At 36.8% G+C, this 21,501-nt stretch overlaps 3 protein-coding genes and 1 long non-coding RNA gene across 35 annotated transcripts in view; 3 read left to right on the plus strand and 1 right to left on the minus strand.

Annotated features, from left to right (window-relative positions):
• The window catches only part of IRAG1 (inositol 1,4,5-triphosphate receptor associated 1), a 99,288-nt gene extending 89,271 nt beyond the window's left edge, over nt 1-10,017 (plus strand). For 19 of the 23 annotated variants that reach the window (XM_090140425.1, XM_090140426.1, XM_090140436.1 and 16 more), the window contains 3 exons: nt 2,674-2,793; nt 3,599-3,730; nt 5,039-7,545. In XM_090140425.1, coding sequence (XP_089996551.1) covers nt 2,674-2,793; nt 3,599-3,730; nt 5,039-5,279 — 493 coding nt within the window. In that variant the 3' untranslated portion in view covers nt 5,280-7,545. Of the gene's footprint in view, nt 1-2,673; nt 2,794-3,598; nt 3,731-5,038; nt 9,183-9,936 lie in introns of those variants that run through there. The other 4 variants (XR_016466680.1, XR_016466682.1, XR_016466681.1 and 1 more) reach the window with 4 other exon arrangements.
• A 6-nt stretch (nt 10,018-10,023) lies between these two features.
• LYVE1 (lymphatic vessel endothelial hyaluronan receptor 1) lies at nt 10,024-20,054 on the plus strand. Its single transcript, XM_031614006.2, has 6 exons — nt 10,024-10,297; nt 13,722-13,881; nt 13,986-14,125; nt 16,250-16,528; nt 17,288-17,366; nt 18,098-20,054. Exons 1-6 carry the CDS (start codon nt 10,216-10,218, stop codon nt 18,279-18,281), a joined length of 924 nt encoding a protein of 307 aa, XP_031469866.1. The 5' UTR covers nt 10,024-10,215; the 3' UTR covers nt 18,282-20,054.
• On the minus strand, nt 11,804-20,153 carry LOC149917733 (uncharacterized). The gene is made up of 3 exons (XR_016466692.1): nt 20,072-20,153; nt 17,271-17,351; nt 11,804-12,704 (listed from the first exon to the last, which is right to left on the minus strand). It is a non-coding gene; the product is annotated as an uncharacterized LOC149917733 (long non-coding RNA).
• Nucleotides 20,154-20,728: 575 nt separating this feature from the next.
• Nucleotides 20,729-21,501, plus strand: part of RNF141 (ring finger protein 141) — a 38,666-nt gene continuing 37,893 nt past the window's right edge. For 7 of the 10 annotated variants that reach the window (XR_016466683.1, XR_004169863.2, XR_016466685.1 and 4 more), the window contains exon 1: nt 20,979-21,081. The gene's annotated coding sequence lies outside the window, so the exon portion shown is untranslated. Of the gene's footprint in view, nt 20,846-20,978; nt 21,082-21,388; nt 21,486-21,501 lie in introns of those variants that run through there. The other 3 variants (XR_016466688.1, XR_016466689.1, XR_016466686.1) reach the window with 3 other exon arrangements.

Here is a 21,501-nt window from a genome sequence, read left to right on the forward strand (position 1 = left end):
TTTTTGTGACAGAAAATATAGCAATGCACAAGGCATTGAAATAGTGACACAATATTGACCCAAATTGATTCAAGACCTGTTAACTGCATTTTACTCTGTCACCATTATTTTGGTTTCTTTCGTGTCCAAAGAATTTCTAAGCAGTATCTGAGAACTAAGTTTTGCTTGCTACAATCCAACAGCCACTGCAATTCAATAAATATAAAATGCAGCAGAAGATTTACATTTGAGTACACCTACGTTTGGAACTCAGCAAAACTAAGAGTATTTCGTGTAATGCAAGTGGATTTTTTTTTTATATTTATTGCAATGTATTCATGCTGTACTTTGGATTGGCCATGTGCAACATTTGGTATGTATATTCTTAAACTTGACTGTTCTAGTAACAGAATTGTAGTTCTTGTAGGCCTTGTTTGTGTGTTGCAAGCTGATAAGAATCACACATTGAAATGCCATGATATTCAGAGTCATGTAGGTTTTGAAATTTGTATTAAAAATATATGAAATTAAAAAGTATAATTTATCATAATGCTAAATAACTAAAATCCTGTATATGTCAACACAATGGCTAAGTGAGTGTTTTGTTTTCTTTTTTTTTGTACAAAGTGAATTGAACATTCAAATAAAGTAAAGCAGTCGCGTTGAGATTTTGTTTTTAACAGCCTTATGGCATGACAAGTTTGTATTTTAAAACAAAATGGAAATAGAGATATGAAAGAGGGGATTGTTTTTCAGGCCAATACCTCAACATCTACATTTTTCTAGAACCTGTAAATTGCAAGAAGATTTTTTTTATTAAAATATGCACCCTTTTGACTCTGTTATTACCGTTAGTGCAGATGTACTATCATCATGTAGTCATATTTGTTGTTTCATGGGTTTAAATAGTTTCACTTTGGCATCAAAGCAGTAGTTACATGACCAAGGAAGGCAGAGAATTTCAGTGCTGGAAAGCATGTACATCTGTAGGTTTCTAGAAGAAACTTTTAAGTTCTTCCAGTTGAAATTTATTTAGACATGTTACTTAGTTTCATGCAATTTCTTGAAATTTAAAACCAGTATATAATAGAACGCATAGGTGGATTATGTGAAAAAGTGCCTCTGGGATGAGAACAGAAGACATATTAAATCTGTTGTACAAAGTATTTGTTACCATTACAAATACAGATCTCATTGCATTTGTGAATCCATATATATATGCTTATATATCGAGGTACATATATATATATATATATATACATATACATACATATATACATATACACATATCCATAATCATCATAGAGAGCACAAATTTAAAAAGTCAGGCTCGTTTTCAAATATTTCTTTCAAGAATTTCTTTCAAGAAATGTTACATATTATAAGGAAGCTACTTGCAGATGTTTCAGAAGTAAAACTTATAAAACATGTTTATTTGTTATAGTAAAAATAATTATTACTCCTTTGATGGTTTAAGCTATTTACCATATCACAATAAAATACCTTAAATACTTATTTGAATTAAAGTTGGATAGGATGCTTTAAGTTTCATACAGAATAAAAGTTTAAAACTATTTATATCACTATTTATATCACAAGTCAGAACAGAATGATTGCTTTCACATATTTTTGATTAGTGCAGAGATGGGACAGACTTTATCTTATATATTTGCCTTTATCTCTGTACTTAACCAAGACTGAAACTCTGCAATAATTAGGAAAACAAAGCTGTGGCAATAAGCATTGCCACTAGTTGTCACAATTCAACAGAACTCTGCAAGATTTGGACCATCTTTTGAAACTGTACAGAAATTCATAAACTGAGAAGCTTTAAGGCCAAATGAAAATAAGGATTGTGTCAGTATGAAAAATTGAAACTGATAATATGAAAATCCATTGCTCTCAGATGACATTGATCAACACTGATTTATCTGTCAGATAGTTAGATTCCAGAAATTGGAATGGGATCTGCTGCTGAGCTTATTAAACTTCATCTTTGCTAAATTTGCTCAGTCCTATCTGAATCACATAAATTTTTTGACCCAGACATAAATTAGTGAGGGCAGATGAGCACTGCAGAATAAGAGCAATATTCAATAGCTTATCTTTAGGCTGAATACAGTTCTTAATTAGAAAGAATTTTATTGACCGAAGGTATGTATGTGTTTATATATATATTTTTTTTTACTTGTGTGTAAGGTGAGTATAAATTTCAGTTTACTATAAAGTCAGTAAAGTACCTAAGAGGCATATAAAAAGAATACTTTATTAAATTAATATTTGGAATTATTTCTACTATTTTTTCCTCTGATGTAGCAGAGAAAATTTCTAAGACAATTTTTAGAATGTCAAAAGAGGAATTTTTTTTTTTTTTTAAAGGAAAAATAATTGCCATAGACAGGCCATGGAACAAATACGATTTTTTTTAAAATAAGGAAATAAACACCATAATTACTATTTTAACTTGCTTTTTGAAACTAAGATTTTGCCAAGTATTTACTTCTTTTGCGAAACATTTCTCCAATATACATTAAAGTGAAAAATTGCATATTTTCCTTCAAAGATAGGTTTGGAATAATCATTAGTGGACCAGGAGTCACACACACTGATTTTTTTCTTACTCGGTGGTATACTCCAAATATAAAGATTTCAGCAGTCTTGGTTTTGCTTTCATTTTCTCTTTTGTCTTGGCAGTGGAAAGACAAATGGAGAGCCTGACTGTGAAACCTCTACTTCTGCAATGACACAGACTGGGCTGGAAGAGATCAATCCTGAAACTAAAGCCAAGATAGAAGAGGAAGCATATAACAAAGGGTGGGAATATTTAATGAGAATTAAATCTTAAATATGTGCCATCAGATGTGTTTTTGTAGTGTAATTCTAAATGCAAAATGAGTGATGTTATTGATATGACTCCAAGAAGACTGTCCCAACTGAAGCAATATGGGAAACGATGTGAGTTAATATGACTTTTGTCTTCATTGTGGTTGTTTACTTTCATCTTTTATTTATGCTAGCCTGTCTGAGAGAGCTAGTTATTATCAGTGATTCTGAGTTGGATGGATGTTCATATGTTGATAGCATTCACCTTCATGATTGGACAGCCTTTAGAGCAACCTTCTAAAATTAATATTCTGAAAGGTTTCATGGAACTGATTAACATGATATCAAAAATTTTGCATGAAAGTCATCTTGTTTGTGATCCAACTCTGCAGGACCCAACAAGTCATATACCTTCAGTCTAGATTTGTGTCTATTTTCCAGAAATTGCATCTATTTTCCAGAGTAGAATATTTAGCAGGTGTTCAAAATGATTAAGAAAAATAGTAATCAAAAATACACAGCAACTTCTTTACAATAAACAGAAGTTCTACTCTGCAGAGGATTATAATCATTTTTTCATTTTCCAAGATAAATTTGCTAACAGAGCTAATATAATCATCTATTAAGTAAGGATGGCTATGTGGTATATTCATAGCTAATCTTTTGTCCTGTTCCAGTTCTGCAGAAACAGTTATTTGTGTTTTATTGCATGTAGCAAAATATAAAGCCAGTTTCTCATTACATAGGAATGTGCTTATACAGCATACTAGACTAAGAAAAATTATTTGTGTTAAAGCTATCAGGAAGGCTTAAAGAAAACCAAAGAACTTCAGGACCTGAAGGAAGAAGATGAAGAGACACCAAAAGAAAGTCATGATGAACATGAAGAAAGTGAAAATGACAGTGAGATAAAAAGCCTGAAAAGCAGGTGAGACACTGGTGTATAATGTGATCATATGGTAGGAGACACTATATTTGTGGTACCAATCAAGTGTGCTTTACTATTATTTTAGCATGTTTTCTTCCAGTCTAGGGAAGGATATTTGCACTAGCTAGTTTCACAAAATGATTTATTACACATAAGTACATTTGAAAAATGCAAAATTTTTATTTTTAATATTTTGGTTGAAATTTTATGGGTTTTTTGTACATCAAAATGCTTCATCTTGATGGGGACAGGTTTTGAGGTAAAAATATTCCACAAGTGTTCTTTAGGTGATATATGAATCTCTCTGTAGCACATATTATCAGAAGAAAGTTGTAATTCAGGAATCTGATGCCTTTATTTGTGCATGCGTCGTTTCCAAAAAGTCTTCATCAGTCTGTCCACACCAGAGTGTGTTCAGAAGGTGCATTCACAAGGGGAATGCAGGTTAACATGAACTCTTCAACAATGCTGGACTCCCTATGACTTGCATAGGCAGATGCTTGCTCTCTCTAGAAACTCTATAAACATTGCTGAACAGCACTATGATGGACATATCTAGCTTCCAGCAGAGGGACACATTTATTACATTCATCAGAACCCAATGCTCTTTGAATACAGCATGGATTTTGTATACTCTGCTTTATCGTACCTGAAGCATTTGTGCTTAACTGAAAAACTTTTCTACATTTTCAGCTTTTTATTTTTATTTTGGAGTTGATTGAGTTCTATCAACCTTGTTTGATAGAACTTCAATTTTCTGCATTCTAAAATTAAAAAAGACTTGTGCATTACAGAAGAATTCAATATTGCCCAAAGCAAATAAAATATCCAATCCCAAGATAAGGTAGGGATTTTACCTGATCCCAAAGGACTGTATCCAAGATTACTATGACTATAAATGTCTATTAATTTGAAATTCCAGCCATGTTCAGAAGGATAGACATCTCACTAGGTATGAAACTCAGGAGGAAATCTTTAGGGCAAATTATGATGTTCATAGCTTGCTTAGTTAAGCTAAACAAGGCAGAATTTTAAATTGTTTCAAACTGACATCTGCCAGTTGACAGGTAGGAGAAAGAGAAGTCAAAGCTATTGCTTGGTAACTGTATACAGTCATCTTGCACATATCACCCATATTTCAATGTGTAGCAGCTCTTGAAAGAGTAACTGTGTGATTCTTTCCTGACTATGTGTTTCTTTGTAAGAGAAGTAATGCATGATACATCTAGGAAACTCCTCAAATTTACAAGCTCAAGGTAATTGATTTGCATATTATTAACATATAATGGTATCCTTTTCATTTTACAGCAGACTTGAAGTCATCATTAACTATTTATATATATTGTACCCCAAACTCTGTAAACACTGGAATGTGGTATGGCTTGTAGTGGCTGCGATAATCATTTTTGCCGTGGTGCTGGGAATCTACCATTCATACAGTTCCTGTGATGAAGTATCAGAGAGACCTGAAGGGAAAGCCAGCTGTTCTGCTGCCCATCAATATTCCTGGTGGAACTCAGGATTTCAACATGAGCAACGCACTGAATAACAAAGCAACACCATGTATTTATGGTACCTGAGAGAGCACAGTATTAGAACACTATTGTTAAAGGTAGTGCTTAGTCATCTTTACAGTTGTCTGTTACGTCTGTTACACGAGTGAGTTACTCCACCCCATCAATCCTGGTGATACATCGTGAACATAGCTTGCCAAAATAATAACGTGGTAAATAATTATTTTTATCCTCTTAATTTAAATGACTGATTCAAATAATATTGAATCACGATAAGGTTTTGGCAGTAATTAGCAACCAGCAGGCAATTAAAAGGAAGATTTGCACAAGATGTTGACACCTTTCCTTTGATTTTGAAGGCTATGATTAATACCATATTTGCAGTTAGTGTTTCACTTTGCATTTCCTGAATTCATTGTTTTGTTGTTGTTGTTGACGTATTAATGACATTTGTGTCCTTCGAGTTTTAAAACTGTAATTTTTTTTTTGTTGTCATTGTTCATTATTTTTGGGTAGAAATCTAAGGCCAATGGAAGGTTAAAATTATTTTGTCAGACAAGATGTCTTGTGGATGCCTTAATTTCATGAAGGGAATTATCAGTATGCAAGTACATTCGTACGTGTGTTTTATGATATACTTTAAAACTAGGACCATCTCTATTTTTTAAAAGGGTTATATAACAAAACCTAAAAAGAGGTGTAGGTGGCATTTTTGGTATCATCCCGTAAGATTTGGGATCTTCTGATCTTCATGTGAGCTTGTCTGCTTTTGGTATAAGGTCTGGAGCTCAATCTATTGAAGAAAACAGATTTCTAACAGTCAGAAATTTAATTTGCGTATTTATTGCTAATAAGAAATATCCTGCTGGTGAATTTTGTTTGTTGCATCTTTAGCTAAATCTTTCTTACAAGAAAATTACATGGAGGAGTGAGGAGAAAAAAAAAGAAAAATAGTAGATCACTGCTAGCTTTGGGGAAAAAAAAAAACCACCTATAAGGAGTTCAGAGGTTTTTATTATATATACTACTTGTTTGGTTTTGTTTTTTTTTGATGAATATAGAGTGTTTAAGGAAGTTCAAAAAGGATAACGGGAAAGTGTCATTTGGACTAAAATTGTAATTGCTAAACAAGGCAGAAAGAGAGTTTCTTGCTAATTATTTGATATATATTTGATTCAGTTAGAATACCCGACAATGAAGAATTACTGTGACATTTCCCATACTTCTACTATTTAAAGAAACTTACAGATGGCTCTTTCAATATTCATTTATTAGAACCAGCTTCTTCAACTTAAAACTATTTAGAAATAATGTTGATGACATAAAAGGCAAATAGTCCTGAAGATTCAGAATCCACTGTGCCAAAAATTGTGATACATACTTTGTTATGTGACTACAGACATTTTGGAGCATACTGAGGAAAAATAGATAACAATGTCTGTAATTGAATTAATTTGGTCTTATTCACCTTTGCACTGATGTTGAATCAACCTTAATTTAGTACTTGTAGAATGTTATTGATCTCAGTAAGACTCTTCAACTGCTTAATGTTGAGCATGTGCTAAGTTTTTGTTGGCCAGAGTGTGGACAGGGTCTTCATCCTCTTTTGGAATTCAGCACAATGGATTTTCATGGACTTGGTCCACAAGGCAAAATTTCATAAGTAGTTGTATTAATTGGAGCTGAGCTACTTGCAGTGTTTAAGGCGAGTATAATTTAACCACAAAGGTTATCATTATGGGGAGTGGATTGAGAGAAGTGTGGGATTTCTAAAAGGATTAAAAGATGAGGATAAAGTTGATGAAAATATAAATAGTTTTAATTTATACACCTACTGTGAGAAAACTGTCCACTAAAAGTAATGGACCACAGTGACTAACAGCACATTAAATATTTTTGCTTACATTTTTCAGTTAATTAGTGAAGACACCCTTTTGGATAGAAAACTAGGTTGTGGACAAAACCTATTCTAAACGTAGTTTATTTCCATTGAATATTAGTTTTCTTTATCTGTTTAAAAAAAAAAAGAAAAATAAAACACACACGCACAAAATCTCTTCTGAGTTCAGAGATCACAACAGATAATGAGAAATAGATCTACTATTTATGCCATTAACACTGAAATAGATTTCCTGAGGTGCAATATTTATTTTTTGCTTAAGCAAGACACGTCTATTGTTTCTCCTGCACAGCACAGATGTTTCTAGTAAAAGGAATTTTAAAAGGGCACTATTTTTTTGTATCATATTTAAATCTGTAACATTGTAAGATTTTGCACCAGTCTGCTGGTATTGTACTGTATAGTATCACATACTTGAGTTTTGAAATAAAAGAACAGTTTCAAAATCCTCACTGTTGCTACCTTAAAGATTTATTTTTCACATGCACTCTGTCTGCATATTAATGAAAATATTCTTCTGAAATGCCATTGCCTTTTCTACACTGCATAATGTAGTGTCATGTTATCCATACCAAAGATCTTGTTCTTAGTGTTTCATTTATTCAGAAAAATGATGTAGAAGAGCAAGCAAACTCCCATTTCAATAGAAAAGATGTTTGTAAGCAGAGTCAACCTCGTCATATCCTAAAAATGAGAGAGGATGCTGAAATATCCCGGAGAGAGTTTAACTCCTGCTTCGGAGAGTGGCTGCTTGTCTTTGAGGAGATAGAAGACTGGCAACCATAGGAGACTAAGTGAAAGGTTAGGATTCTTTGTGTGAGTTGTGTTCTTTTAGTCTTGGAAGGACTGGGAAGCAAGGGCTTTGTGGAGAGCTGAACTGCCAGACCAGTGCAAAGGAGACAGTGCTCAATTTCCACAAAGAGCACAGATTTCACTGCTGAATTTCTGATGGTCTGCTTCAAGGAGATAAAATCTGGGACAAAGATAATCTTGAAAGAGATAGTTGCTACCAAGTAAAGAGACCCTGATATTTGTATTTTCCACATATACATCTGTTTCCTCTTCATTTGTTTCTGTTCCTATTTTTCAGGCTTCAGGTGTCCTTTAGAAATGATTGCAGAGAATATTTAAGTCTGTTCTCCCCAGACCAAAAGTTTTCTGTCTAGTGATCTTCATCATCTTTTGAAACATTTCTAAACATGTTGGCATGAGATGATGGGATGTTCCTTATAGCTTGCCATATTTTTTTTAAATGCTAATTTAAAATATTCAGCAAGAATCTGGGCTTATTTTTTTGCACACGAGTTAAGGTGAAGACCCATAAACAACTTACAAACCTTTTCTAATGATACAGTCCAGATAAACGATCTTCCTCATAATTTTGGAACAGCTAAAATGTTAGAAGAAAGAAACTGATTAAAAAAAAATCAGTCTTACTTTATCATTCTATTTTTTTCATCTCATAATCTGTATATTGCTCTTAAAAGCCATGTTGAAGGAGCTTATATTTTTGTTTATTTTAACCAAGTTGTTTTTGTCATTCTTTTCCAGCTAAAAATCCAATTAAACATCAATAACATGGACAGAGTTTGACTAAAGGAACTTTGCCACAGTGAGAACAATTGGCACAAGGTAGTAAACTTGGAATCATAGAATTGCTCAGGTTGGAAAAGACCTTGAAGATCATCTAGTCCAACCACGACCTAACCATACTACCCTAACTCTAACAACTGCTAAATCATGTCCCTGAGCACCACATCCAAATGGTTTTTGAAAAGAAATTAGCATGCAGTTTTAAAATACCTCTCTTCAGAATCCAACTTTTGAAATCAGTTTTCATGGCAGGAGATAGTTAGCAGTTCAAGGCTATGGAGATGGTTTTGTTTAATATTATTTTACAGTCGCAGACCACTAATCCATGAAAGCAGCAGAATAACTGGTAGTTTCTCCCACATCATGAATGCAAGTGAATCCACTTAGAGCTTCAATTGAAAGTCTGATTGCAATACTGCAGATTGCCATCACTATGTAGATGCATGTAAGTATAGTAAAACAAAGATAAAAATAGAAATTTGTCTTAAGATCTCAAAGAGATTTACCCACGTTCAGTTCTAAACCACAGCTGAAACACAACCAGATTTTCATTTGTTTGTTAGTATTGGAGACATAATTTCATTAGCCACAGCAGCCATCTGCCACTTAGCCCTGTAGATGTCTATGTTGTAGAATCTACATAACCATGGTATGTGCTGTGGGGGTGGGAGGTGGGACTTATGCCATTTGCTAAGACTTCCTGAAGGTTTTTGAAGTTAACTGCTGCCAGGATTATCTGTGGTTTGAATCAGTCTGTTGGTATTAGTTTATTCAGAGCTCACAAAAGACAGCAGTGAATGGATTGGCTCCCATCATGTCCATATGTGGTCTCACAAGAAATCCTACTTATGCATATCTCCAAATCTGTCCAAAAGCACGTATCAAATTACCTATTATGGTACCTATTTTTGCACTGGAACCGAAAGGCAAAGGATGAAGGTAAATGCACTACATCAAGGCAAATAAAACAGTAGAGAATAGATGCCCTTCTAATTCCAAAATAAAAACCCCAATTTTGTTCCTCTGTATGACTGCCTGCCTTGCTGTGATTTAATAGCCAATTATTTTTATTTACCAGATGAACAGACAATATGATTACTGTTTGTTAATCAGTAAAACAGGAAAAAACAGCAAAAGGAAAACTTATTTCAGAGTGTTTACTGACTTAGCAGTTTAACAGTCTTATCTCCCTTCCTCAGCTGTTTTCTCAGTCAGCAGTAGTTAAATTTTCCAGCAAGCCCTACATGAAAGAAAATGTAAAGGGTGATTACGGATTTCCAGTCAGTGACCTCACCTTTGAGTGGGACAGTCAACACATTTGAGGCTTCTACGAAGCAGTGCAGTGACAGCTGAAGTTTCTTTCAAAAAGTCATCTGAAAGGCAATCTCAGACGGGGTCTGGCAGTATCCAGTATCTTAATTCTTCTCAGCACAGAAGACAAATCACCTCAAATATCTCAGTCTTCTGAGTTTGTGACAATGGCAGCTTATTTCGGAGTTACCTCAGCGGTGTTATCAGTCTGGATTATGACATTCATGGCTCAAAATTGCTTTATAACAGGTATGTAAAGTTTCACTTTCTAAAACAAAGTAGTTGAACAGAAAAGCATTTGGAAAAAAATAGATTTGCAAGCAAATGGGGGAAAGAGGGTGTGTGTAAACGGGTTTGCTAGCATAGGAAACAACAGGCTCTTCATAGGATAGTGCAATGAAAAATAGCATAAGGAGAGTCTTTCATTATTAGTCTAATTCTTTGATAAGTTCAAGTGATACATAAATGCTACAGAATTGCTTGTTCCAAAATTACAATAATCCATTTAGAATTAAGTTCAGAATTATTGAAATGTGACTTTGTTGTTTTTAATAGACCATTTAATATAGCATAGCAGATAGTTTTGTGCAGTCCTCAGAGAGCAAAATCTGTATGAAATCAGTTTCTGTGATAAAATGCTATCATTAACACAGTTATTTGCACTGATTTGGCAATATCTTGACAATTTCTTTGTTTGCAAAATTGAAGGAAAGTTGCACAAGGATCTTGTGGTTCATCTCCAGGATATAAACACTTGTCTCTGGTTAATATAACATAAATTTCCTATTTTTTATAAACTGTTTGAAAAATTAGTGTAGGGAATTGCCAACTTCAGCTGTATCCTACAGTGTTTAGATAACCCCTTTCCCTCAGATGTTATTATATGTCCCTGCTTTTAGAATCAGTCATATAATACCCCTTTCTTCTGTAAGTTAGTGAAATTTGGAGGCCTCCTACACTAGACTTTCTGAAGATAGAAAATGTTTCCCGATGCTTCACTACAGTTTGCAGGGAGGAAATGCTTGCTCTGCCTATGTAAAAGAACATTACACCACTTGTTGCAGAGAATTGATTTTCTTATCTACTGAAAGGCCTCTGAAGGAAACCTGGACTTGGGTGAATCAGGTGCTCAGCTCAAGTCCTGTTGAAATTCTATGATTGACAACAGATCCCATCTACTGAATATATTTTTTGCTGGGGAAATACCTTGAGTTTTAAGACTATGCCTTTGTTAGGGATGTTAGGACCCCTTTACTTCCCCTCTAAGCCTTACTTAGGGTAATTGCTCTTGTACTCTCTGCTCATTTGCCCAAGAAGTCAGGTTAAGCTCGTGGCTGATTCCTATGTGCCTTGGAGTTGTGTTGTATGTAGTATGCTTGTGCCCAGACCTGCCCACTCCTCTACTGACTTACTGGCTGGGCTTCACTGATGGGATCATGCACTGTAGCTGGTCTTCTGTCCAGAGAGGACTTCAGGCAAGAAATTTGGCGATGTGATTCATCATTTTGCTAGGATTCCTTGAACAGATTTGAGGTCCTTGATACCTGACACACACCTCTTCACTGAGCAACAGTGTATTTTTGGGTCTTAGAGCTCTGAATTCTCACACAGTGTATTTGGCCAGGACTGGAAGTTAAGATTTGGTTATGGGGACTGTTTAAATGTTCACTGATTCACCAGCAGTCTGACTGGGTCTGTGCTACACCAGGAAGTGGGTATGGGAGGCCACAACTCTACACACACTGAGATAAATCCATCAAGATCAATGATTGCTCTATGCAACGTTTAAATCCCATTCAATTAAACCTAAAACCAGCAGAGATGCATCTTTCACCAGAAGACATTTCCAACTGTGCCCTGTTCAGTGGAAGCAAGAGTGGAAAGCCTGCCTTTGTTTATGCCTTCCACACAAGTTTAGACATTTTCTTAACCTCTTCTTGTAGTGCTAGTTCTATCATTCCATTCAAAAAATTCAGTTGAAGCTCTGTTGCTAAGAAATGATAATGATGGTGGACATACAGAGCCTGTATAGAATGTCCAGCAAGGAAGTAACACCTGTGAGAGCTGGTTATCTGGAGTGTTTGCAATGAAATCCTGAAATGGTTGCAAGCTTAAACAAATACCAAGAAAAAAAAAAACAAGTGTGTCCAGAGTACCCAGTTAATCTAGTGGCATTTTGTTGTGTTTCTGTTGATTTTATTTTGACAAGGTATGGGAATTTTCTTCCCAGGAAATGTGTAGCTATTTTGAAATTACTTCTTATAGGCTATTCCTTTTCATTTAATATGGAAAATACTGTATGCAACTTAAAAAAAAAAAAAAAAAAAGGAAAAATATTTTTTTTCTGGCATATGCTTCTGGGAAATATCTGAACAGAAGAGCACATCTTTTCCCATTATCTGTGTAAAATCTTGACTTCTGTCCTACATCCTTAACTCAGGCTAAAAGAGTACAGCAGGTACAATCAGACCTAACCTATGTCTTCCCCGAGGTGGTTGCCATGGACAATGTGCCAGATGTAACTTTCTAAAAATGCTGGATGAGCGGCCTATTGTTGTTGATGAATTTGGGAAAAGTATCATAAATCCAACTATCTTCTCTCTTCCTACCACCTGTTTCCTGCCTCATACTCAGCAAATTCAGTAGTTGACCGTACCTGGAAGAAAAAATAAATAAATTTAAAAAGAAATCATGCCAAACAACATGGGTTGCTCCGAAAGTAATGCCTCCCATTTATTTTCATGGAAACTACAGCACATACAAAGAGCACGGTAACACTATTTGATAGAGAAAATTCTCAGCTACTAAACACCCTTTTTCAACATGGTCACCCCCGTTAGTTGTGCATTTTCACTAGTGATGAATGAGAGCATGCAAGTCATGCTCATAAAAATCTGCACCAGTGGCAGTGACTTGCTGTCCTCACTGCTGAAATGCACTACCCATCACATCAGTGTGCTCACATGCATGTTTGTCCTCCATTAACGTTCAGCAAGCACTGATGAATGTCAGTGGGTGCTTTTTTTTTTTTCTTATGGAAGAATTCAGTGACACACCATTGCTTCATCCACACTGCCATGTCAGCCTCCATTTTGTCAGACTGCCCCTCTGCTGCCATCCGTCACATGGCAACAACATGGACCAGAATACTAGTGTGAAGGTTCAGCTTCTACTTCCATACCACCAACATCTGTCTCTGATCTTGTGGGCAACATAGTAAAATGAGGCATTTCCTTCAGAGCTGCTCTCATAGGAAAGAAAGATAAGTTTAAAAGAACCGAGAAACAATTTTAAAATCTTTCTATTAAGAAGAGTGCTCTGACAATCCAGCCCAGTGCTTTAGTGCAACTTTACTTTTATCTTTTTCATTTTTTAAAAAAGGAAAAAACCCCTGAATCTGATCAGGTAACAACTCAAATGCTGACTGTACTTACATTTAATTTAATGACTGTAAGAACTTTTGAAATTCTAGACTATTATGTTGAGACAATATTTTATTGTAAAGTAGTTATTTTTATAGAAATCAGTTTTTTGCCATCCTCAAATTAGAAACTTTGAAGAATAAGCAATTTGTCTGAACGTGATCTTAGGCATGATCTTAAATTTTACATGGAGGATAACTGTTAGCATTAAAATATGAAATTAACTTTGAATATCTATGTCTAAATTACAGGTTCCACGCTTTCATCTTGCAGGATCACAGGTGTAGGACTTTATCTTGACAAGAAAGTGAATTTTTCAGAAGCAAGTAATGTGTGCAGTCAACTGAATCTACAACTGGCAAGTAAAGAGCAGGTTGAGAAAGCTTTGAAAAATGGCTTTGAAACATGCAGGTATACAACATCCATTAGTTTGTCTTTATTTTCAGTAAACCCTTTTACCTAATGTGAAGCTGTGTAGAAATCTACTATTAAAAAGACTTATGCTTTTATTGTAGTTCTGGATGGATAGAAGATGGATTCGTTGCCATTCCTCGTATAACATCCAATAAGAAATGTGGTCAGGGCAATGTTGGAGTAGTGAACTGGCGTGCTAATCAAGCTGCTAAGTTTGCAGTTTACTGCTTCAATTCTTCAGGTGTGTAAGTATGACAACTACATTTCTTGTGTTTGGGTTTGAATTCTTTTTTAAATATTTACATACAAAATATCATAACAAATAAGTAAGTACTTATCATTTGATGAATCTTTCACCCGATTTCAAATGTTGTCAAGCTTTATTTAGCTCTACAAGGTTAAAAAAAGAAAAACAAACAAAAAAACCCATGTTTCCGAGCAATACAGAAATTCCATTCCATTAATGAAAAATAGTAAGTTGGTGTTGCTATGGAAGATCTTATTGGAAAAGTTGCTTTTGCCATGTCAACACAATATATTTAATAGGTTTTGACTAGTTAGGTATGGTGATTTGAAAGATGGTAAACAATCTGCAACCAGGGTGCCTGTGTACACATACACATTTTTTGGCAATGACCAAAAGAGGGTTTCTTCAGGAAAAGCTGATTCTTTTTTGAAAAAAAGGAAATGTATGCATTAAGTTAAATAGAGGATCATTTAAGAGATCACAAAATCAACACAATTTCCAGCCTACACTCAGTAAAACGAAACAGCTTCTTTTGTAGGACATCATCTGAATCGTTCTGTTTGAGAAAAGATCTGTCCTTCCTCTCCTGCTTGACTATCTGTTCTTAGATCAAAGAAACAGAAGTAGAACTTAGGTCTTGATGTAAATTAGCTCTTCATTTCAGAACAGATCAGTATTGTTTCTTAATTACTTCTACCTTATCTACTGAAAATAAGTATTTAACTGGAGGTTTTGTGTTCCTGCTAGTGTTCCATACTCGTGATTATTATGTAACCATCCCAGTGAATCACTGATCGTGTATATGGTGAAATTATTTCTAGTCAGTGCCTTGACCTTGCCAGTGAGTTTTAGGTAACAATACAAAATTCTGAAAAGAGATGTGTCAACAGGGGTTGGAAAGACCAGGAGAAAGATAGCTTTCCAATATATGCCCATACAATGATAAGAAGACAGACTGTGCCTATTTCCTGTGGTGTCCCCCAGGAGTCTGTCTTGAGACTGGTGTTCTTTAATGTTTTTATCTACGATCTAAACAGTGGAAGTGAGTGAAATACGTGTCATTTCGCATCAGGAATCTTGGATAGGCAGGTAACATTAAGGAGGTAGCAAATAATTCCAAAAAGGTTGACTGACTGGTTAGAAAATAATAATAATAATAAAAAATTAACACTGTGATGATTCTGCGTTTCTCCATCTTAATAGCCCAAATGCCACCTGTTCTAATTATTTCTTAGCTAAAACATTTGTGGCTGTAACACCAAAAATCATTTGAAAACCGTGGTGGAGAAAGAGTAAAAAGCCTCTGTTATTTAGCTTTTTATTCTGTGAATGTAACTGCGTCATCAGACTTCCCATGGGGATTCATTTGGAGAACAGTACATATGTCATTTCCCATTATTTACGTTGTAATCTGCTTGTTTAGCGAAATCTTTACAGCTTTACAGAACATGGATCTTCACTAAAAAAGATGAATTTTCATATTTTCACACAAGCCAGTTCAGTAGTCAGATTTTGCATTTATATGTAGAAGTCCACTTCCACCCACGTTTTTATACAAACAATATTCACATCATTTAAATGACTTAATCTCAGGATATGCCTGGTGTTTGTATCTTTGTAGACACCAGCAGAATCGTCTCATTTTTTATTTTGGTCTGGTGCCTGATTTACCTGAAAGTTTTATGGGATACTTTTTCTCCTAGGAAATCAATACTGCCAAAAGTGTCAACAGTACATCTGTATGTTTTGAACATATAAATAATAGGGTTTATTTTCCCATTATATAATGGGGATTCTTTTGAAGCTTGGATCTGTAGTTAAGCTTTCTGCTCTGCAGGAGGCCAGGTTATTTATTTTTAATATGGATTATTGCTATAAGTACTCTTCAGAAGGAATTATAAAAGAAGCAGTTATAAAATGCATACCACTGAAAGTGGTCAACTATATAAGTAATGGTTAAAAGTGTACAATAATGATTTTAGCTACTTGTTTGAAAAAAAGCTTGACTGATTTAGATAATGCTTTTCTGACCAAGCACATGATCTCCAGAAGGAAATGGCTGGACAACAATTCCTATAAATGTTTATAATTCTTATGTATTTCCTTTCCCTACTATAGATGTTCAAATTAATTCATGTAAACCAGATCCAACTACAACCATACTACCATCATCAAGTGTACCAACAGAATTAACTGCGTATTCAGGTTCAGATTTGACTGGGAACACCACGGCAGTGCCCACTGCAACTGAACCAGAGCAAACCCTGAAAAACGTGAAATTTCGGATAATATGTGTAACTGAAACTATATTACCAACAGAGGGGACTACTACAGCAATGCCAGAGGAATACCACACTAACCCTGCTGCATTTAGGAATGATGGTGTTGTCTTTGGAGGTAAGGGCAGTGTTCCTTAACTAGAACAACTCGTTAGTGAGATAGATGTTAGCAGTAAAACTGCTTACCGCTGGTTTTATTTGCTACTCCAGCATTCTTTTTTATATAGCTGAACCTTGAAGTACAATAAAATGTCAGAAAGCTTATAAAAAAGGGTTTTTTTTAACATAATTTTAAAGTATAAGATCTTAAGATTTTATTCTTTTTGGTAATATTTATGTATGAAATGGTGGAAATTCATTGTGGTTAATGTGATTTGGGTTAAATTCATTTCTGAGAAAGTCCTAGCATAGCACCGTGTGCTCTGAATAATTGAAAACTCAGCCAGATCTTAAAAATAAAAGAAGAAAATTTGAAGTAGAACAGTGATTTGCTTTCCAGATACAGGGTGTGAAAAACTAATCCTAACAAACAGAAACTGGAAAATAGACTAAATATATGGAAAAACATATTCAATGGAAGGATAGTTAATTACAAAACAGATTTTCTCAGTAGGTTGTTTAAAAAAATCTCTGATGAGCAGATTAGACAAATGTCTGTCAAGGAGTGCCTACATCCTTTCAGTCTCTCAAAAGAAGGAGCAGAAGTAACCAAGATTTTGAGATTCCTTAATTTTATTCTTGTATGAGTGTCTGTGTACATACATACCTCTTACTCCAGGCTGGTTTTGGAAGAATCTGGATTTATGTTCATAAGCCTTTAAAAAGTCCTATATAAAGATATATAGAACCTTTATGCTTACCTCCCTTTTATTTTTAGGTATCCCCACTGCACTCCTTGTACTGGCAATCATCTTCTTCATTATTTCAGTTCTTCTAGCAGTCTGCTACATCAAAAAGTAAGGTTTTTCTATCTTTTCTCTTATAGTGAGTTAACTCCTAGAGTACAGGCAGTGAATATTTCATAGATAAGAGCTACAGAGCAGGGCTGTAATGATAATGACATACCTGTAAAACAAAGAATTAAATCTTCAGCTCTGTTGTTCTGCAGTTAATTTTTGTTCCTATTGTTGCTATTCCCCTTTTTAGAAAAGAAATCAGACCAATATGACCGATTTTTGATTAATCAGTCACTCCTAGTGTGGAGTGCTGCTGTCTGCCAAAACAGCAATGTTTAAGCATGCAACTGTTTATATAAAAGCCTATTTATGCAGCTTTCTTTTGTTTCTTTCAATGTCAGACTCGAGAGAATAACACTTACCCTTCAGAAAAAAAAACTTGGTTACCCCCTTTGAGCCACTTATACAGATCTTCAACACAGAGGATCATTCGAGATCAAAAAGTTGTGCACATTTCTAACATTTTTGCCCAGCTTGCATTATCATTATGTACCACAAATCCTGAACTTACATGGTTTGTATAAAGCAAAAAAAAAGCAGAAAATATTTCTTTAAAAGGCACGTTGCTTTTAAAAGTACAGTGACCCCACTTGCTGCTATTCTCTGTGGGATTTTTGCCTTGAATATAGCAGAGAAAGCAAATGCTAGATATTTGGTAGCACCTCTCAACAAATAAAATACTAAACTAATGTCAGTGTTTCTGCTTTAATACCCTTTCTTTTTATTTAAAGGTACAAGAAATCCTTCCCATTTTCAAACAAGAACCAGAAAAAAGTGGTTGAAACTACGGCTCTCAAAGAGACTGCATCAAATGACAAAACATTCGAGAAGGAAACAAAGAATAATGAAAAAAAGGTAGAAGAGGCCAAAGCCAAGCCTGAAACCACAGTAAAAAGCCTAGAAGTGGAAGTTTAAGGTCAGCAGAAGAGGAGAAACATACAGTTCTTTTTAGAAATATATAAAACAAAGCACGTAACTTAGCAATGCTTTTAAATGCAGGTGACTGTAAATACTCATGAATGATTTTTTTCTTATCTTAACATATGAAAACATTGTTTTTTAATAATTACATCTCCAGCTATAAATGCTCTTGCAAAAGAATATGGTATCTTACTAGAAATAAATAAAACATCCATATTACAGTTCACTTCTTAATAAAGAAGTACATCAAAATTTGCTGTTCATGACACGCAGTGTGTGACTATTTGCATGAAATTCACATCGATATGTAATGAAAAATTCCTTTATATCTGTATGGGTGAATCTGCTAACTTAATGTCTAAAATAAAACAATACTAGGTTATAAATAAAACAATAGTAGGTTGATTTATTTCCGTTAAGTAGTTACACACTGTTTTTAAAAAGTCTGTTTACAAACAGAATAAGTCTGTTTACAAGTAAAAAATCAAGATTGGCCCACTGTCATTCCAATACCAAAAGAAGGGTACAAAGATGCTGATCTTCATCAGCATCCTTGAACAACTTTCTAAGGTATCCCCATCATATCATTCACTGTTTTATTTATTAAAATCTGTATCATTCTTTTGCATCAGATATTTGACAGGGAAAAAGAACCTTGAACTGTATTACAACGGTTATATTTAAGGTCTTTGTGTGTATTTAAGTGCGGCCTTCCAAATAAAGGCTTCAAGTGGTATAAGGCATTTAGAGTACTTCATAAAGCAAGGAATTTGGTAGAAATGTTTGTCTAGACCATTTATTCTCATGAAAACGTTATAGGAGAAAGATCTCGTATAACCTCAATGTTGCAGAAGTAATTTGTGGGTATGAATGGGAAAAAAAAACCACTACCAGCAATTTACCAAATATTTTATTGAATACATGGTTTAGATAACTCTTATATTTGAAGTTATTATGGCAAAAAAGGGTTTTCTTTAGATCAAGTAGTTGAAAAAGTCTTAAATAGAATAGTAATAGAACTGCTCACATGCTGTTTTCTACAGTGTAGAATATCTGGCTATGACCTTTCATGTTTTAGATTCACAGAAATCTAACATTTGCCCAAGTATGTTATATATTCCACTAGACAAACAGTTGTAGGGCATTGCTAACAGCCTACTTCGAGGAGCCACCTGTTCTTCGTTTGTTGTTTTTGATAGCAGAGACATTTTATAGACACAGGAGTCTGGGCTGGGTTGATACACAGCCCACCACTTCTGCAGAAGGACTGTGATTCCACACAGCTCCACAAACCACTAATTTAAACCACCCACAGAACTTCAGCAGAGAAAATTTTCAACAGAGAACAGAGGAAAGCACTGCATACAGCCCTCCTTGCTCAGTTAAGTAGTTCCTCTCCTTGCCAAGTGCTGCAGGAATGCAGTGCATCTCTGCTTGCACACATAATGAAAGCACACTATGCCGTGTAAGCAGCGAGTAGCAAGCAGGAATAATGCCATCAGGAAATCCACGGCCATCACTTGTCACGAGGGTGTCACAAAAGTATATGGGCTTAAACACACAGGCAGTGGATACAAGGTAATTCTGGGCTTTTTCGTGACGTATTACAGTTCCCCTTTAACAACTGTCTTTTCCAGTTTTTAGAGATAAGAAATTACCCGCTTCTCTTTTCCTCATCAGCAAGTGGTAATTATCGATTTTTGCTGCTGCTGTCATTTTTATTTTAAATCTGCTTTTGTCAATAGAATTAAGAAGTTGCCCTACTACGTAAGCATCTCTTTTACCTCCAAAACTCACACAGCGTTCATCCCGACCTGCACACTGATGTCTGGCCGTGTGTACGGGTTGCTTCACCCTGGTTTACAGCCCTCCTGGAGCGCTCAGTGCCGTGCACACACCCTGCCTTAGGGCCTGATCAGAGCAGCGAGGAACCTGCTTCCACCTGCACTTCTGGTAACATCACAAAGGCTAAAAAGAAGCTGCTACGCAATACAAGCCAGGTACAAATAGCAAATCAGTGAGTGTTGATGTTGTCTGTACAGAACGAGCACGGCTCCGTTACGTTTGGATGTTTGGATGAGTATAAAACGTTCCTGCTCACGATTTAATGGAGTTGCGAGGCACCACTACAAAGCAAACACCGAACTTCCAGACAAGACGTCAAGCAGCCCCAGCCCTCAACCGGCACTCCGAGAAACTTAGGAGAGATTCTAGAAAGGACGTTTCTGCCTCTTGTCAAACGCCTTTCCTTTCTAACCGCTCTCAGCGCCGCAAAGCGCTCCCGTACGGCTGATTCGCCGCACCCGTCCGCTGGCGGCGGCCCCGTCCCGCTTCCCGCACGCGGCACAGCTGCTCGCTGACCTCCGGCTCCGCAGGAAGCGCCGCGGGTTCCCGGCCCAGCCCAGGCGGTGCCCGGACACCGGGCTGCCGCGGCGTGGGAAGCGCGCGACTCAAGTGGGCAGGAAGGGGAAGCGGGGGAAGCAGCGCTCCTTTTCTCCGCTCTGAATGGCGGACGGAACGCGACTTCGGGAATTACAACCCGAAGCATTGGGATGCAGGTGACCTCTAGGGGCTGCGCTCGGGCTTCTGTCCCTCAGCGCCTTATCGCTGACGGCCGTGGCTGGTTTCCCCGGTTTCCTCGCTCACAGGGTCAGCGCTCAGCGCCGCGCCCCCTTCCGCCCGACGGCAGCGCGGCGTCACCGCGGCGCGCCGGGAGCCACCGCGCCTGCGCCGAGTGCCGGGCGCGGGGTGCGGCCCCGCCGGGAGGCGGCGAGCGGGATGCCGGGCCGCTGGGGTGAGGTCGCCGTCCGCGTTCCGAGGAGGAAAGGGGGAGGGGGGGGTGCGAGGCGGGGGCGGGACCGGGAAGCCGTCGGGGTGGGCGCCGCGAGCGGCTGGGCGCCGCCGCCTTCGGAGAACGGCTGGAGAGTGGAGGGAGTCCCGCCTCCGGCACGGGGCGCCGCGGGCCTGGCGCGAGCGCGGCCGTTTCTCGGCGGCTGTAGGCGCGCGGTTGTGTCCCTCAGTAACGCGGAGCCGTGCGGTTCTTAAGGTTGATGTTATTTCGCGCTCAAGTTTGCCAGCTGTAGGCCTCTGTCTGTCTGCAGCGGTCCTCTGAAGACGTGAAACCGATGGCGAGCGCCAAGCCGCGCGGACAGAATTGCCTTTGGCACTTGAAAATCAGAAGCAAAGAGAAATCGCGACGTTAGTCCCGCTTAAT

The sequence above is a fragment of the Phasianus colchicus genome, chromosome 5 (assembly GCF_987193195.1).
Source record: "Phasianus colchicus chromosome 5, bPhaCol1.hap1.1, whole genome shotgun sequence".
NCBI lineage: Eukaryota > Metazoa > Chordata > Aves > Galliformes > Phasianidae > Phasianus > Phasianus colchicus.